General features: G+C 36.9%; 1 protein-coding gene across 5 annotated transcripts in view; it reads left to right on the plus strand.

Moving 5' to 3' along the window:
• PRIM2 (DNA primase subunit 2) overlaps window positions 1-14,410 on the plus strand; it is a 109,217-nt gene that overhangs the window by 46,097 nt on the left and 48,710 nt on the right. For 4 of the 5 annotated variants that reach the window (XM_040554257.1, XM_040554258.1, XM_040554259.1 and 1 more), the window contains one exon: window positions 10,075-10,142. In XM_040554257.1, coding sequence (XP_040410191.1) covers window positions 10,075-10,142 — 68 coding nt within the window. Of the gene's footprint in view, window positions 1-10,074; window positions 10,143-10,663; window positions 10,784-14,410 lie in introns of those variants that run through there. The other variant, XM_040554261.1, reaches the window with a different exon arrangement.

Genomic DNA, 14,410 nt, shown 5'->3' on the forward strand with positions numbered 1-14,410 from the left:
TGGAAAACCTGTCGTGATTTCTGATGTGACTTTATGAGGGTGTTTAATGAAGCAATAATGAGTCTTTCATGCTTTCTGGCTAATTGTTTCCTCTGTGATACTGGTTAGTAATTTTTTTTACTGGGTTATGCAGGGATGTTAGTTTTCTTAATTTTTTTCTCTTGAATGATGGGAAGAAGGCAAATAGTCACAATGATAATGTTAAGACCTTGAGCAAATCACTGCCTTCTGAGTGAAACCACCCTCCTCCCCACTGCCACAGGTTAATTACAGCAGCAATATACAGCTGAACCGAAGAACAGATCCCAGTACTGGGAGCACTGGGATATTCAGTCTGTGAAACTGGGATCAAGACAGCAAACAATCAGAAGCTTCTGCTCGTAAATACTGCTAGAAAAAGAAACAAAATCTGCAGGCAGTCAAAGAGCAGTAAGCAATATTGAAGACGAGTGAAATACTTCCTTGCATCAAGCTGGTGGTGACCTAAAGCAAGTGGTGTTATTTTCCAGTCTTGCTGTGAAGACCAATGCTCTAGTACACTTGGCTTAGTTTTAAAACCACTAGATATCTGGAACTAGATAGCAGAAAGACTGAGGACTAAATTAAAAGTTGAGAAAGCTACTGGTAAAGGCCAAATCAGCGGTGAAACAGTTGCTGAAATTCCTGAAGAGTCGTCCCAGTTACGGCAAGCAGCATTACCAGAAGGTTGGGATTTGCTGACAAGGTAGCTTTCTGAGTGGCTACTTCAATCTACATATAATTAAAGCCTGAAAGACACTGTATTAATTCCGTTTTCCCTGCAATATTATAATGTTTTAGGGGAAAAAATATCTAATGAGAATCTCGGTATCTGTCAACTTTAGCTTTACATTAGAATGCAAAAAAATACATGAGATGAGTTAATTTACATATTTGTGCCCAGACATGCAAGCGAAATAAGTATTTCCACAAGTAATGATGCAAAAACTAGCAACAGTTCGCTTACCAATTAAACAAGGTTTAATTATTGAAAACCTCTGCTTTAAAGACTAAATATTAATCTTCAACCCAAATGTTATTTATACCACAATGTGAATATGAAAGCTAGACATTTGCAAATGGAAAAAAAAGAAATCAATTTCTTTCAGACGCAAATGCCTCAGGAAAACATTAATTATTATTCTGAACGCATTTGGCAGACGCTGAGCTGAAATTAGTTGAGTTCGGTCTCTTCAAAATTCTTAAAGTATTCGGTAAGTATCTAGCACATGCTAGCAATCAAGCTCTTCACGACTGCTGATTTGTTTCTTCTGCCATGGAGCACCTGTCTTTTGGCAACTCGAATTGACTGCCTAAATAAATATACATTAATTTTATTTGTATATAAACATGAATTTTATACTATATTTTTTTATTTACATACAGCTTTTCAATTCTTAGGTATAGCATTTCAGCACTGTTCATGGCAACATTGTCCCTCCACTTCAGAGTAAAATAAATAAGTAAAAAATGCTAAGGTTAGGACCTGAATTTCTTTTTTAAAGTAAATCTTGAGTTAGCTGTTGCCTTTGCTTTGCTTTCCTTAAAATATAAAAGCCCACTCTACGTTCTCTATGAGTTGCTTTGGGCTGGTTTGTGCTGTTGTGAAGGTGTGAGACCGAGGTGTTGGGAGTTTTATTTAATTAAAAAAAAACAAACAGACTTCAGCCTTGTATTGATACGTGTATCAATCACTGGAGATTCATGAGGAAAATCTTTTTCCTGTCCTTTGAAAATGTCACTGAGTTGTGACATTTGTGCTAAGAGCTCAGTAACCCCAATCTATATTATTTATTTCCTTTCTTCCATGCATTTGGTGGTGCTATATGAAAATAAATGTTTTATGTGCTAAATCCGATTGGCTCATTGCAAAAACATTTTCTCACGTCAAAAACATTTTTGTTAGTTTTGAAAAATGTCATCTCCTTCCATGCAGATTGTGCTACTGCTTCCAATGGGATAAATGTAGTATTAATTGTTTGTTTTGGTTTTTATTGAGCATATTTCAGTGGAAGTGCTGTTGAAATAACTTTTAATAGCTGAAAAAGCCTTGGCAAAACTACTTATTATTTTTGTACAACACTTGAGATTTGCAGCGTGTTGTGAAAGGTTAAACCTGAACTTTTTTTCAGAAGAAAATTGATCAGTGCTAAAATGTCAACTGTCTAGGTAGAGCAGTATGCCAGCATGCAAACACCGCTCTCCTGTTCCAGGTTCCCTAGCTGCATAGCATTTGCATTGTGACATTTTGTTACAACATTAGCAGGATAGTTGATGTTTCAGAATCAATCAGGTTTTGTTGATATGAGGGAGCCTGTAACTTTTGTTGGATGTTAATGGAAACGCAATTAAATTGAGTTCTTGGGTTTTGGCAATATAAGAATCTCATGATTTCGTAGAGGTGGTGAAATTGTGTGGTTTTAGAAGACTATGTGAAGCAGTCGTTCTGAAATCTCAATTCAAAAGGCAATTCAAAACTTCCCCAGAAGTCTGAAGCTTTTCCAGAAATTATATGGTAATTTAAAGCAAGTATTTTGATGTCTGATGCATTAAAATACAGGATATAAGAACAGGCTACTAAGTTGGAGAGTTCATAAGCTTGAAAACTACTTGTTAAGTGAATTACTAGCTAAAATACAGATTTGTTAAAAACAAAGATATTTTAATGTTTATGAATTTCTATTCATTAACAATGTTTTTAATCAAAGCGAAATTTATTAACAAGCCTTTTCTTGACTATTAGTTCCCTTGTTTATTCTGGAATAAAAGGCACAAAGTAAATAGCGTTTGTATCTGAAGATGGGTTGCAGGGAGAAGGATTTTCGTCTGAGAGCTTTGTCTGAAGAAAAATGTCAATACATCATAGATTCTCCCTTTTAAAACTAAAAAGCTATGATTTTGAATACATGCATTGAGAAACACAGTTGGAATCAGGATAAGGAAAACTGAGATTTAGAGGCCTGATATTTACTGTAACCATGCTGGGTGTGTACATGGTTCATGTTGATCCTAAATACTATAAAATGCATAGAGTACTTTCTTGTATAATGCATCTGTAATAATACAGCGAATGGTATGACAGTCTTTAAAAACAACTGAGGTTTTCCTATAGCATTATTTTGAAGCTATTCTGTATCTTAAGATTGAGGGGATGGAGGAAAGGCTCCCAAAAGTCTCTTTAGCATCTCCTGCATACTGTTTTTTCTCTTGGTCAAGCTGAGACTCCAGAGGTAGGTTGGGGTAAAGAAAAAATTGCTAAGGTAAGTGACTTTCACAGGAAACGTTTTACTGGCCTCCCTTGTTTTTTGGTTATCCCTGGTGAGTGGGAAGAGTTGGGTTCTGTGTTCCTACCTCTCTGCTGTACCGTGGCTACTGCACTGTCAGTAACAAACTGTGTAGTCTGCTTTTTTTAGATAAAAGCTGATACTCTGTAGGAATGATTACATCTGAAAAACAACTCAAATCAAACCATTTCCTGTGTTTTTCTTTGGAGATGCCTCTTTGAATAAAGCTTGTCTAGTATTAATTTAACCGGAACAAGCGATTTCTTTAGCATGCCATGTAATGTTAAATAGGTATCTCTAAACATAATCTCTCTTTGAAAAATTCAAGAGAAAGATATAAATAAGTAAACTGGTGTTGAATTACCAGCCTATAATGTAACTGTTTTATTTCTTGAAAGATGATTTCGAATTCTCTACAGCAATGTTGCATGTGTTACTGCTGCAGGTACTACCATAGCGTTGTATTTTACTCATCTTTTTTTACCATTTATCTTTTCTCTTCTTTCTTTCTCTCTCTCTCTTCTTCACTTTACTATTCTCCAAGCTTGTACTCATCTGGAACAAATAAATGATAGTCGAAGGTGTAAGAAGGAAGATTTTCTAGTAGATATACAATGTAATTAATTGTTTTTTGAGCTTGGCACTTGCAGCAACTTGCTGTTACTTCTTGCTGTTGTTAATGGTATATCAACTTTGAGCCTACTTGTTTTTTTTTTGTATAAATTTCTGTGGGTGGAGAACAAATCTTAGGGATCTTCGGCTGGTTTTCACCTAGGTTTAGAAGCTATTAGACTAATGGTACAAAACATTCAATAGATAATATCGACCTGGTCTAGTGGAAGGTGTCCCTGCCCATGCCATGGCAGGGAGATTGGAACTGGGTGGTCTTTAAGATCCCTTCCAACCTGAGCAGCTTTATGATTCCATGATTTACTGGGGAGAAAAGTAGGGTAATGATCCAGGGACTGAGCACTTTTTGAGATTCCTAATGTCTACCCTTTAAATAGGAGTCCTGTACTTTATGGTTGTGCCTGGCTGGGTTTGAAAACATCTGAGGCGGCAAAAGGACGCCAAGCCTGCCTATACAATGTTCATTTCAACATGAAGGAAACAGCACGAACACCAGCACAGGGGGCTCTCAGGTTAAAGGGGGAAAGTTAGACTTGACTAATTGTGTGCAGGCGGATCACAGGCGGTGGATGTGCGTGCCGACAGCATGTCTCGAGACGCCCCTGCTTGTTCTGGGAATACTTACTAGCTGATAAGAAAATACTCTTGGTAATAATGTACACTTCAGGGTCTCTGATACATCCTCTAAACGGAACTTTATTTTTCTGGTTACTTGTAGAAGGAGCTTGGAGTAATTCAGTAGCTTCAGCTGAAAGTAACCTTTGTCAAAACCCTTCTTGCTGTGCTTTACTTGTAAGTCTTCCATGTCATTTTGCAAAATAACATCCAATTTAATGTGATTTTTAAAAAATGTATTCATCAAATGGTCTGACAGCATATTAAAATCTTCTTGCGCAATGCAGCTAATTAGGACATCTTGCCTAGAGAGCAAACTCTTTGTGAAAATAAAAATTCTCTTATCTTTTTTGCACAGAAAATCACTTAGTGAATAGCTCTCACATCGTAACCTCAAAATCAAGAAATTCACACCCATAAAAATGGAGACAAGTTAATTGAGTCATGGTAATCTTGTTCTTAATTGCTATGTATAAAAATGCCTTCCTGATAGCATGTGGAGCTGCTACTTAACTTCAGGCTTTCTGTCAGTTTTTTTTTTTTTTTTAAGTTCGTACTAAGTTTTCAATAACTTGCTGTTTCAAGTTCTCATGGGGGCAAGAAAAAACTACAAATTCTTTCTTAGATGTCAGCCTGTGAGTTGTCATCCTTTTGCCTTCATTATTGCTTGAAATGCCCCAACCAAACCTGAACTAATTCTTATTTATGTAGTTTTCCAGTCCTCGCCTCCTTCCTACATTCTCAAATCATTCCCTTCTTTGTGCTGCACGAGAATGTCATTTTGTTCATTTGCCATGAACGCAGCACTGGGCACAGTGGAGATGTGCCTGTTGCACAGAGCTCTAAATAAAGAGAATAAAGAATAGGATATATATAGAAATATAGAAAATATATATAGAAAATACAGAAAATCGAAACCAGGTTCTTACTCTTGTGCTTTGAGAAGATGGTATAAAAAGATTACTGAATTTTGTCAAAGTTTTGGAAAGCTTGCTCTTGGAAATGCTGGTTATTTCAAATGCCTGAAGATTGTGGTTTGTTTCCTCTTCCCTGAAGAGATGGGGGCGAGAATCGTGGGAGGTTTCCATGAAGCTGGACCTAGGTTTTCTCAGCCTTCAGTTTATTCATTCCTTTTCCTCATTGTTCAGTATCCTTCCTCCATTCCCCTTTCTTAAATGTTGTGTGACATTGACAACGTGGTGCTTAGTTTGCCTTAATGATCTGCGTCTCTCCTGACAGCTTCCGTGATTTTGGGTCAGCTGTGAGATGCCCACGTGTCTGAGGCTTGCTCTGCCTGCTCTTCTCATCACCCTGGTCTCTCAGCTGGGAATATCTGGTCTGCAGTCTTTTATGTTCTCTCGAAATTAAACTGCTTCTGCATGATTAGAGTGGGAGCTATGTTCCTAACTTGACAACGTTTTGATGTCTTTTTCATATCTAACATTGAATAGCATGTTTTTTTCTACTGTTTGGATGATCTTTGTGCTCACTGCCTTATGTAGGTGAAGGAAAGGCTGTTCTTGCAAGAATTTGTCTAAATTTGGTTTCAGAGTGATGGAAAAAAGGCTGCAGAATCTGTTGGGATTCTGTCATTGGGATTACATTGTTCTCGTAGCAAATTGCTGTTGAAAAAGGACAATTTTTAGCTGATTATTTGTTGCTAGGTTAATGGTTGGACCTGATGATCTTGGAGATGTTTTCCAACCTAAAAGACGCTGTTATTCTATGATAATTCTTAGCTGTTCAAAACCACTGGTGTTAATTTGCCGCCATCTTTGTTAAAGCTAATTGTATTTACAGTGTCTCTCAGAAAAAATTCACTTGTGGGGAAAGACACATCAAAAATTTTTACCTTTTAATTTTATAATCCGGGTGAGTTAAAGGAAAACGTGCTGTTTCAATAAAAATTATTTAAAAAAAACAAACAACAAATCAGAACAAACCAAAACAACTTTAGTGGGTTCTCCTGGCAGCTGCAGTAAAAGGCAGTGACTGCTGCTATGTTGACATGAATTACAGTGCTCTTCAGGGAAAAAAACAATCCTATTGGACAGTACAACTAAGCAAAAACATCCAGAACCAAGGACCAGGAAAAAGCCAGCTAACTTGGCCATCTGCCAAAGTGTACCACCTAGAAGCCTGCCGTTTTTCAAAGTTCTGGTGGAGAAAGCAAAGTACACCTGGTAGCAAGTGCTCAGATCTTAAGCCTTGGCAAGAAGGAAATGTTTTACAAGTTAAAATATATCTTCTGTAGTTGTAAAAGATGCTTTTGGGGTTAAATTAAACTACTGTTTCAAAAAAGGTGGTGCTAACAAGATGATTCATTTCTGCAAAGCTTGAAACACCTGTAAGCAAACCTGTAAGCGCTCCTTTTCTGACACTCTGTATGTTTTCATATAAGCATTACCGAGTCACCTGCTCAAAGCAAAGGATGTATTGTTCTACATCAATCCTCCTGCTTTTCCATTCACAATATATTACTCAGATGTGTGAGGATGGTTTACTCAACACTTCAATGCTTTCATTTTTTGTTCTTCGTTTGTATGATTGAGTAGCAGTTGTTCAGGGAAATATCTCGCTCTCCTGTAAGAGATACAGAAAGGAGTGATGGCAGCGCTTCAGGCTGGTAATCTCTTCAAAGTTTCAGCTGAACAAATCAGCTTTGCCTGCAATGGTGTCTCATATGAGAGTCCTCTGGTGGTTTTTCATTCCTTTTCTGCTTTTTTTCCCCCCACCTTTTGTCCTTACACAGGATCCATGTGCATATTCTTTTATTTACTAGAATAATAAATAAGAGGAAGGCTTGATATCTTGGGGTCTGTTCTTTTTGTCTGTGCAGAATCATCCATAGAAACACTCCTGAGTGTATTTTTTTTCCTCCCTTTTTCTTTTGAAGAAGCGTTCCTGTTTAAAGGTAGCATTTAGCGTAGCGTGTTTAGTTGGTCGTATCCATGTTCATTATTTTTGCATTCTGCATAATTTTATAACGCCTGATTCTCTAGTAGCTCTTGAGTGCCTCTGTAAGGGAAGAATGTGTAGCAATATTGGAAAAGCGCTAGAGGCACCTTCCTGTCCTGAACCAAACCTGGCAAACCAAAACAGGCTCCTGGCGGCTGCGGAACAAGTGACTGTGTTGAGGAGATGCTTCATTTTAGATGGAAATGAACAGTGTTGTGAGGATCCCACGTCTTCCTGAAAATAAACACTTGAACGAACCTAACGAAGTGTGTGCTGTAATTGTGGAAAGATGGATGATCTCGTTTTCACAGGAGCATATTCTGCAGAAATCTTCATCCTGTCCTTCCAGGCAACATAAAGGAGGAAATCAGGATTTATTTTGCTGTTAACACTTGCAGATTCCATAATCACAGGGGAAAAAAAAGGACAAGGAAAAAAACAACAGCGTGACATGGATTCTCCTGTGACTTTAAGGGATTATACTTTGCAGTGATGAAGGGATTACACCGTTTGCAGTGATTCCTGAACAGGCTGCACAGGCCACTTCTTTATTCTTTCACTGCAACATCAAAGTAAAACTTGATTAAACCCAGAGATCACCAGTCCTTGCTTCTACCTCAGTTCCTACAAGGCTCCCAAATTATTTTTAAGACAGTAGCTCTCTGTTCATTGATAATGTTTGTATACAACTTAGTTGATTGCATATATATCTTTGACAATATCAATATTTTGCAGTTTTCGAATTTCACCGTTCTTTGAAAGGTGTTTGCTTCTTATATCACTGTCCAGTGTGACTTTCAAAAACATTGTCTTGTCATGTTTGTTTATATCAAGAAAAAAATATCTGTTTTTTTTTACTTATTAAATGTAATATGAAGGATTAGTTTTCTAAACAATATGAAATGGATATAAGCAAGCCATGCCAATACATTCGGTGATGCTTCAGACAAATATAATTTTTTCTCCTAGTACTGTATTGAGAAAAATACTACATGCTTGTCTTAGGTAAAAATCTGTGTATGTGAGTGTGCACACAAATCTTGTTCTGTGTATCAGCTAAGTATTAATAGCAAGAGAAGCAGCTGGTATTTCAGGCAATTCAGACTGTTCTGTTTTTAGCCAAGTGTAATAACTCAACCAGCTTTTAGAGGGCTTCCAAGTTTTATTCAGAAATTTCTGGTTGTCTGAGTGTATTTAAACCAAAACTAGATTGTTGTTATAGAGGGCATGAATATAGAATAACTAGTATGTTAGTTAGCACTTTATGAGCCTCTAGCACTCAATAGTAAGAAAATGAGGTTTTTCTTCAAAAGAAACTTCTGAATAAATAACATAAAGCTTAATGAATTCGTAGTATGCCATATGTATCACAATCTAGCTTAAGAATGATAAGGGAATGCAGGTAATGCTTTAATTGCCAAGGTACCAGCCTGTTTTAAAGATGAATGGATTGCTGAGACTTGTGTGACCCCCCTTGACTGCAGCAGTTGGACCAGGTTGGTGTGCGGGGGTTACCCGAGGCTTAGAGGAGCTGCGTTTTGGAGCGCTCCTACTTCAGTGGTTTGCTTTGTGTGCTGGAGCCAGCAAACACTAATAGAGCTGCATTGCTGGTGCTAGAAGTTTTTTGTTTTTAAGGACTTAAAAGATATAATTGTATGCACGTTACTTTAAGTTACCTGTGAAATACTTAAGAAGTTGATGGTGATTTATGTAATGTAAAATAAGCTGACATTTTAAATTTGTATGAAGATAGTTTTCAAAATACAACCTAACTGGGCAGCAATAGAATCATGAAAGGCATGCTATATTAATATTATATTATGTTAGATAGGCATCAGCATTATCAGAACTGTTCTGCTTGTAGCCTTTACAGGTAAAGGTAGATACGTATGTAATATCAGGCAAATCTAATACATATATTTTTTTTAATACGCCAATTAACTAATATTATTAAATACTGCAATGTGTATTTGATCTATATACTACTGGATGTATTTTGTTCAGAAAAAGTTAAATGTCTTAACTAGTCACTTGAAATATTTAGAAGAAAAAAATACATATTTGGTTTAAGGTGGGCCAATGGCAAAATACACATGATTCCCATAAAAAGCAATAACTGTGCACAGAGAAGCACATCTATATAAAAGTCATACAGTGCTAAATGTTACGTAAATCTTTATACATGTATGTAAATTGTATATAATAACGGCTTAATGGACTATATTTACATTACATGATTGCTAGAAGGCTGTCTAGGTAAAGTATGACTTCTAGTCCAAATATGTTTGGAAAAAGTATTCAACTTTCAGTGATGTCTTGCTATTTAATTAAAATAACATTGTAATTTTAGTAAAACTATTTTTCACTGTTTAACTTTGTTAATTTATAAATATTTCTGCTAACTTCAGATTCTGGAAAGCTGTGCCAAATCATTTTTAGTAGGAGAAAGTATGTCTTAGGAATGATGTTTAAAGTGGTAGCAATACAGGGTGATTTCTTGCATCATTCCTGCTTTGTGCTGTACTTTTAAAAGCTATGTTTTATTAATTGAACTTCTGTTTTCTTCTAGCTGACAGCACGATCACTGCCTTCCATACAGTCTGATGAGAGACTACAACCTCTGCTTAATCATCTCAGGTACCACTGGGGCTTATTCTACTCATACAGTACAGTCTCCTACAGATTTTTCAGATGATTTATCTGTGTGATTGGTTTTGACTGGGGAAAAAAAAAAAACACAACCAAAACTGAAAAACAAAATGGAAAGAATAGAAGCATTCTTGTTTCTTTGATGTGTTTGGGAAAAAGTAAGAAAAAATACTTTTAGATCTTTTTCAGGTTAAGCGTAGATCTTTCTTATAAATGTGATTGCTTTTTACCATGTTATGCTGTTTGGGAGAGTTCTCTTACTGTGATAGTATGGAGGAAGACAAAGACCATAAAATGAGAGGGAGCTGCATTGTTTTACAATCATTGAATTATTTCACTTGGAGCGAACCTCAGGAGATCATATTATCAAGCCTCTGCTCAAAGCCAATCCAGTTAGATTGGGTTGCTCAGGTATTTCTGCAGTGCAATTTTTATAATCTCTAAGGATAGAAATTTAAGGTAGAATATTGAATGTCCGTAATGAAAGCTCTGTTTTTAACATTATACAGCTCTGCATTAAGACCACTGAAATGATGCTAAATGAATTAGAAATGGAAGCAGCAAGGCTCCATCATGCCAGCACTGTACCTGAATTAGGATGCAGACCTAGTTAGTATGCTGTTCATTTCCTGTGGTGCTCTGCTGCTTGAGGTATCTGTACCTAAAAAAACATAAGCATTTTATTTTGATTCAAAATTTTTTTCATCATTTTTATTACATAAGAACAGCTTCATATTTTATTGCGTTAGTGTAGAGAATAGGAAAAATAGCTTATTGACATATAACTGAACTTTGCTCAAGAGCATCGAGTGAAAAAAGTGCAGTGTAACTGTTAGTCTACTGGTTAGGGACTACTTTTGAATGCTAATAACCTTTCATGGTTTTATTACTATACATCTTGCTGGGATTTTCCAAAACATGCCTCAGTGGCATACCTTTCTCCATTTGAAGCTGAAGAGCTATTAGGCTAACTTTTGATAAATTATGCTCTCTAGAAGTAATTACTGAGGAATCTGAAGTTTCACAGAATCTGAAATCCCATGTTTATGCAAAAAAAGGCAGTTTTTGCACATTTTAATGATAACTTTAATGTGTATGTTTCGTACCTGGTGAGTTAATTTTATTCTACATTTATGAAAACAGAGGAGCTATTCCCAGTACATTTTGTCCCCAACTGAAAAAACTACACAAATGTGTCCTCCTTGTCTTCTGGCAAGTTCCTCTAAAATAAATAAGGTAGATCAAGCCTTACAACTTAAAAAATAGGCTTTGGCAGTGAACAAACAGATGACCAAATAGGCATTTTCTGTTACTTATTTCCATGAATCTGTGATTCATTTTTTCTTTATCTTGCTCATAGAGAAGGAGAATATTAGTTGTAGGCTTTTATTTTCCTTCAGTGAGTGAATTCTTAGAGCAGTATTTTACTTTGGGCATATGCCAATAGTGCTTTATCAGGGGAGCAAAAGCTTAGATAGAAACGTATGAAAAAAGCGTACAATTGAAAGTTAGAGAGCATTGTTTGGTTATTAATGTACTGCACATTTGTTGGCAGCTGTTCATATCTGCTTGTGACTTTTTAAATTAGCTAGTCCTCAAAAGAGGTTACCTTACTGAGGATTAAGTCTGCATAGACATTTTAATCCATGCTGCTTTTTTTTAAATGGGCATAACATGTTTTGTGATTGAACTAGTTTAGACTAAATACATATTTTATCTGCGACCTAGGTGCTGTTTTTCTCATATTCTGTTTCACTGGCGCTCTTTAATACTGATTGTACTAGACTGGGATGGGTGGGTAGGGAAGAGAACATTTTAGTTAAAACACTTTTAGTTAAAAAAAAAAGTTAAATTATTTGATGTTTAGGGATTTCATGTGCTCACAGTAGGTTGTACGAGGAGATTTGAATTGCTAAAACTAGCTGTTTTAATAGAAGTGGAAACTGACGAAATCCCCTCGCTACAAGAAGGACATGGAGGTGCTTGAGAGAGTCCAGAGAAGGGCAATGAGGCTGGTGTGGGGTCTGGAGAACAAGTCTTACGAGGAGTGGCTGAGGGAGATGAGGGTTGTTCAGCCTGGAGAAGAGGAGGCTCAGGGGAGACCTCATTGCTCTCCATAGGTACCTTAAAGGAGGCTGTAGAGAGGTGGGGGTTGGTCTATTCTCCCACGTGCCTGGTGACAGGACGAGGGGGAATGGGCTCAAGTTGCGCCAGGGGAGGTTTAGGTTGGATATTAGGAAGAACTTCTTTACTGAAAGGGTTGTTAGGCATTGGAATGGGCTGCCCAGGGAAGTGGTTGAGTCGCCATCCCTGGAGGTCTTTAAGAGACGTTTAGATGTAGACCTTAGTGATATGGTTTAGTGGAGGTCTTGTTAGTGTTAGGTCAGAGGTTGGACTGGGTGATCTTGGAGGTCTCTTCCAACCTAGACGATTCTGTGATTCTGTGAAATGCATGAGAAGAACACATCTGTAGCTCCTATATTCAAAGGAATTTATATGGTAAAATTACAGGGTCATGACGTTACTGTTTAAAACCTTCAGCAGGAATAGTCTCAAAGATAGACAAAAGTTGTGATACATAATCCCATCAAACTACTGTAGGACTGTGCCTGTACGTGAATTAAAAGGAGAGGCTGAATTGGCTTTGTTTAATCTGGTGGAAGGGAGGCTTAATGATGATCACATAGCAGCCTACAGCTGTAAGGGCAAACATCACAGTACGGAATTTTTGATGGTGTTATCGGTATAACAAATGTTAGTGGTCACATGTAGCAGCTTGGGTGATTCAGATCTGATATTAGGAAAAATCTCTCCGCTAGCATTATGATGCAGCATATTGCCCAGAGATGTGGAGTCTTTTACTCTTCAAAATTCTTCGGACCTAGCTAGAAAAAGCCAAGGGTGACCTGACCACTGTTGGCCATAGTCCCACTTAAAGTTGGATGTGGAACTAAGTGGTCTTCTAACATCCTTTACAAGCAATGTTTACATGATTCTATTAGTTCTGTTTTCAAATGATAATTTTCAAAGGCGGTACAGAAACCAATTATTTTGCAAGACTACTTTTTTTAAAAAGAATAGCTCAGTACTTATGTCCCCATGTCCACCCTCCTTCTCGCTTACGCTCGTCTCGTGAGTAGAGAAGGATGCACACCATAATAGACTGGTGTCATTTCCTATCATTAACATCTGCAATGTGTCCTTCATATCCTCACTAAATCTTGTGGTGTCATAAACACTGTACTTGCCAGAATGGTCCTACAGGTGTTTATTTGAAAGACAGAAATTCCACTGTTGGAAACGTGGACATGATGGAGATTTCTTCCTGGTCAAGAACAATACAAATGTACATTTGAGCGGTCATTGAGAATTTAACTCCTAGCAAATGGAATACTTACGATAAGTAGACATAATTATCTTTAATTCTGTTGTCTCCTTCATTTTCAGTCACAGCTGAGTCTATAATCCAGCTTTGAAATATTAACCTATTCACACGTGATCAGCTGTGTAGACTATTTAGAGCAACTTACCTTGGTCAAACCAAATGACACCAACTTGAATATTCTGTTTCTGCCACTGTCTCTGAACAGCTATAGATCATGAAATAAAGCAAGAAGTAAGCAAATGTAGCACTTCTCTTCCTTCACCTGCAGCAATGTCCTAAGCTCCAGCCATTGCCAGCTCAGGGTCTTCCTCCTTCCTCAAGTGTTCCAGGCACCTTCAGAAGTGTTTAGTGTTGTCACGACCCCTCAGTAGGTTTCTTCCATGAACCGCACTTGACTTTGTCACTACAAAACTGGCATTGGGTAATCTTGCAATTTTTTTAATGCCCACTTATTTTATTTGGCTTAGTGGAACTTTAAATTGTTTGACGTGCAGTATTACAGGAAATATAATTCAGTATTACAGGATTACAATTTTACCATACAATGGTAGCATTAGTTATCCGTTTTATTCTTCTTGGCTTGCTTATCATAAATACATATTTAACTATATGAATATTAAGCATTGCCGTCTTATCTTTTATGACATTTTGGCTTTGTGTGTCTTACTGTTTTAAACATATCGGATATTAGTCATGAATTATGAATAATTTTGATTTCCCCCCTATTTCTTGAATTCCTAAAAGCAGACACTGAAAGAATAATATAGATCACACAGATACAACCCATTTTGTGTGAATTGTGTAAATTAAAAAATATTTATAAGCTTTTCTTCCTTTGTATTTTTAAAATTATTTTGCAGATGGTGTTGCA

Source organism: Cygnus olor, chromosome 3 (assembly GCF_009769625.2).
Source record: "Cygnus olor isolate bCygOlo1 chromosome 3, bCygOlo1.pri.v2, whole genome shotgun sequence".
Lineage (NCBI taxonomy): Eukaryota > Metazoa > Chordata > Aves > Anseriformes > Anatidae > Cygnus > Cygnus olor.